Source organism: Cornus florida, unplaced genomic scaffold (assembly GCF_030987335.1).
Source record: "Cornus florida cultivar Cherokee Brave unplaced genomic scaffold, ASM3098733v1 CherokeeBrave_3.0.0_Hap2_Chr10, whole genome shotgun sequence".
NCBI lineage: Eukaryota > Viridiplantae > Streptophyta > Magnoliopsida > Cornales > Cornaceae > Cornus > Cornus florida.
Window position 1 is genome coordinate 60,069,064 of NW_026775580.1, and position 3,870 is coordinate 60,072,933.

The 3,870-nt window shown below is 40.0% G+C and overlaps 1 protein-coding gene across 1 annotated transcript; it reads left to right on the forward strand.

The window, feature by feature from the left end:
- The first annotated feature begins 214 nt into the window (after positions 1–214).
- Positions 215–1,547, forward strand: LOC132279074 (mitochondrial uncoupling protein 5). Its single transcript, XM_059781006.1, has one exon. It carries the CDS (start codon positions 406–408, stop codon positions 1,372–1,374), a length of 969 nt encoding a protein of 322 aa, XP_059636989.1. The 5' UTR covers positions 215–405; the 3' UTR covers positions 1,375–1,547.
- Positions 1,548–3,870: the final 2,323 nt, after the last annotated feature.

Sequence of the window (3,870 nt, forward strand, 5' to 3'; positions counted from 1 at the left end):
AACCAAAATGGAAAGCTTTGGTGGGAACATTAGGGTTCCTATTGACCAAAACACCTTCCTAAATTTTTTATTTTTCTTTTGCATGCCAACTAAGACCGGTCCAAACCCAACCTATTGCCCACCACCCTTTTCGTGTTGGACCCACCAATCCCGCGTATTGAATTGAACCCAAGACCCAGTAAAGCATCTGATTTCCTTCCGATTTCCTCTCTTTCCCACACCACCCCCTATAAAATCTCTCCTCCCAAACACATTTTATTCACCACCAGCACACATCTACACAGTCCCTCACTCTTCTTCTTCCACTACATCGACATCTCCAAACGCCGCCCCGTCTCTTTCTCTCTCAATCCCTAAAACCCATCTCACATCTTCAATTTTGTAATCAAATTACATAACTCAGTGATGGGTTTGAAGGGTTTCGTTGAAGGAGGGATTGCCTCGATCGTGGCGGGTTGTTCGACCCACCCGCTCGACCTCATCAAAGTCCGAATGCAATTACAGGGCGAAACCCCTCTCCAAAACCCCCACATTCACTCTCTCCGCCCCGCCTTCGCCTTGAACGGCACCACCATCGCCCCCCCAAACACCATGCACATCCCTCCTCCTCCGCCGCCGAAGGTGGGTCCCGTCTCCGTCGGGGTCAAGATCTTCCAAACCGAGGGCATCGCCGCCCTGTACTCTGGCGTATCCGCCACCGTCCTCCGCCAGACCCTTTACTCCACCACCCGAATGGGCCTCTATGAAGTCTTCAAACAGAAATGGTCCGACCCGGATACTGGAAACCTGCCACTCGGGCGCAAAATAGTCGCCGGCTTGGTGGCCGGCGCCATCGGCGCGGCTGTGGGCAACCCAGCCGACGTCGCCATGGTCCGAATGCAAGCCGACGGTCGGCTCCCGGCTTCCGACCGACGCAACTATAAGAGCGTACTCGACGCGATCACGCGCATGTCTAGACAAGAGGGCGTTGCTAGCCTGTGGCGCGGCTCATCGCTTACGGTGAACCGCGCTATGATCGTGACCGCTTCTCAATTGGCATCGTACGATCAGATAAAGGAGGCGATTTTGGAGAAGGGTGTGATGAAGGATGGACTCGGGACCCACGTGACCGCGAGTTTCGCAGCCGGGTTCGTGGCGTCCGTGGCCTCAAATCCCATTGACGTAATTAAGACAAGAGTGATGAACATGAGGGTGGAGCCAGGAATGACTCCACCTTACAGCGGGGCTTTGGATTGTGCCCTTAAGACGGTGAGGTCTGAAGGGCCAATGGCCCTCTACAAGGGCTTTATCCCTACAATTTCTAGGCAGGGTCCTTTTACTGTGGTGCTGTTTGTGACCCTTGAACAGGTCCGCAAGGTCCTCAAGGACTTTTGATTTTTAACCATTTGATGATGATGATGATGATAAAGGAATTACTTGTATTAGATTGAGAATTTGATTTATTGTTTTAAGGTTGTTATTATGTTATTGGTTGGAGATTTTATTTTAAGGGGGAATATATAATGTTGTCAAATTTTGATTCTTATAAAAGGTTACTATTTTTACTACCTGGTATAAAATTGTCCATTCGTTTTTGAAAAGTAATAAATAAGGAAAAGAAAACATTTTTAATTCAGTTACTTACTGTTTTTGTTTATTTATTATTTTTTTAATTTTCTAATCAAAAATTATGTTAAGGAAAAGATTTTTTTTTTTTTGAATTATTACATATAAATGGTGCTAATAGTAGTGTTTACTCTCACAGAGGTATCACTTTTAGGCACATCCATACATAGATACATTTTTTGTGCATGCATGTACCCCTTTTGTGCATCTGATACCACTTTTGTTTTGGATATAGAAATATTACTTTTATTTATATGTACCGCTTTCTATGCATTAGGTGTCACTTTTTTATGCAGCACAAAAAGTGGTACTTACATGTGCAAAATCTAGAGTTCGAATTTGTCTAAGTAATAAGCATGTTAGGTGTAAGTGTTTAATGACATATAATAATAAATATTTTTCACAATTAAATTATTTTTAAATTTATTTGATAACTACTGTTGAGGCTGAAATTCGCGCAGTCCAACAAGGAAGAGAGGAGAAGATCGATGAACCTTGACGGCACCGGTGTAGTGCCTGCCAAGAGCTCTCCGACGATCAAATTAATCACGAAGGTCTAAAAGAAGACAGCCCTATTTATGGCTGTCGATTGGAATCAAAATCGTTCCGCTGATGTCGATAGTTGATCTTATCTTCCGCTTGTGTGAAATCATAGAAGATTTGTTACCAGATTTGTCGGGGATATGATTTAATCCTTTTGACCTCCTCCAGTTATAATAGGATTATTCTTACCTGTTGAACCACGTCAGATTTCATTATCCTTGATAATGAAATCTAATCAATCTTGTCGAGGGTAGGGTAGGTTTATATTTTTCCCTATCAGTTGCCCCCCATTCCCAAGCTTGCACGTCTAGCTTTGGGAATGTAATAAATAATATATATATATATATATATATATATATATATATATATATATATATAACCTCTGTGAACGGTTCCCGCGGGTACTATTCACGTGAATAGTAATTCATGATTTTTTTTCAACCCCTGTGAACAGTACCCGCTGGTACTATTCCCACGGGCACTATTCATGTAAATAGTAACTCAAGAATTTTTTTTTTTTTTTTTTTTTTGTTTTTTTTGCACCCGAGGGTACTTGTACACACAAATTTTGTAAGTCTGCAATAGAAACAAAATATGGAGCAAATAGAATTTTATTAATTTATGAATGTGGAGTACAGTCCTTTGTAATATCTTTTACAAAAAAAGAATGGTCCTCTGATTCGATCTCCTTGTTTTTGGTTGGTTGGATCCAAGGGCTGCACGAGCTTGTTCTTGAATCAATGTGGAATTTGATGAAGAACAGCACGTTGTTGGATGTGCTTGATGTTCTTCGCTTTTGGGTTTCGATTCTGAATTTGTGTCTGAATTCTGAGTCTTTGGATTTCTGAGTCTCTGAACTTCTGAATTCTGAATTTGTGTCTGAATTCTGAGTCTTTGGATTTCTGAGTCTCTGAACTTCTGAATTCTGAATTTGTGTCTGAATTTGTAAACTTCTGAATTCTGAATCCTCTCTCCTTTTTCTTCCTCCAAGCCTCTATTTATAGGCTTCTTGGATTAATAGGATGATGACACGTGTCATCTCCTGATAAGGAAAAAAAATTATAATTGGGCCGGGCCGGATATATTATGATAATTATCCTTAAAAATAATTATTCCAAATATATTTTATTAGGAATAATTATTCTTTTTATTTGACCATCTAGACTCTAGACTGGGCTTAATTAAATAATTTAAGTGGACCATACTTGGGCCAATTAAATAACTTAATTAAACATTGGGCCCATATTTAATGGGTCCATTTGTCCAAATTAAAGTTCACTAAAATTTTAGTGTCTACAAATTGCCCCCACTTCAAGTTCTACGCTTAACAGGACTTGTCTCCTTTTTCAAGTGGGACTTGAAGTATCCAACCTTTTTTTTTTTTTTTTTTTTTTTTTTGGATTTTTTACTTTCCAATTTATACAAATCCCTTGCCTATATATACCACCCAAGTCATAGGGTTTGACATCAATTTCAATCAGTTCTGAAGAACTTGTAAGAGTGCGGCCTCTGAAGATTGTGTTGGATTGCGACATCTGCTTGAACACATAGGTATGAATGCTTTTTTTTTATTTTTTATTCATGCCTGTTGTTGTTGGAGGGAACAAATTTTTTTTTTTTTTTTTTTTTTTCTCCTCCACGTTGCCTGTTGTTGTTGGAGGAATCACTTTTTTTTTTTTTTTTTTTTTTTTTTTTTTCTCCTCCACGTTTCCTGGAGGATTG

Bases quoted from the DNA above. Each gene is read 5' to 3' on its own strand.
- LOC132279074 (XM_059781006.1), top strand. From the start codon at position 406: ATGGGTTTGAAGGGTTTCGTTGAAGGAGGGATTGCCTCGATCGTGGCG.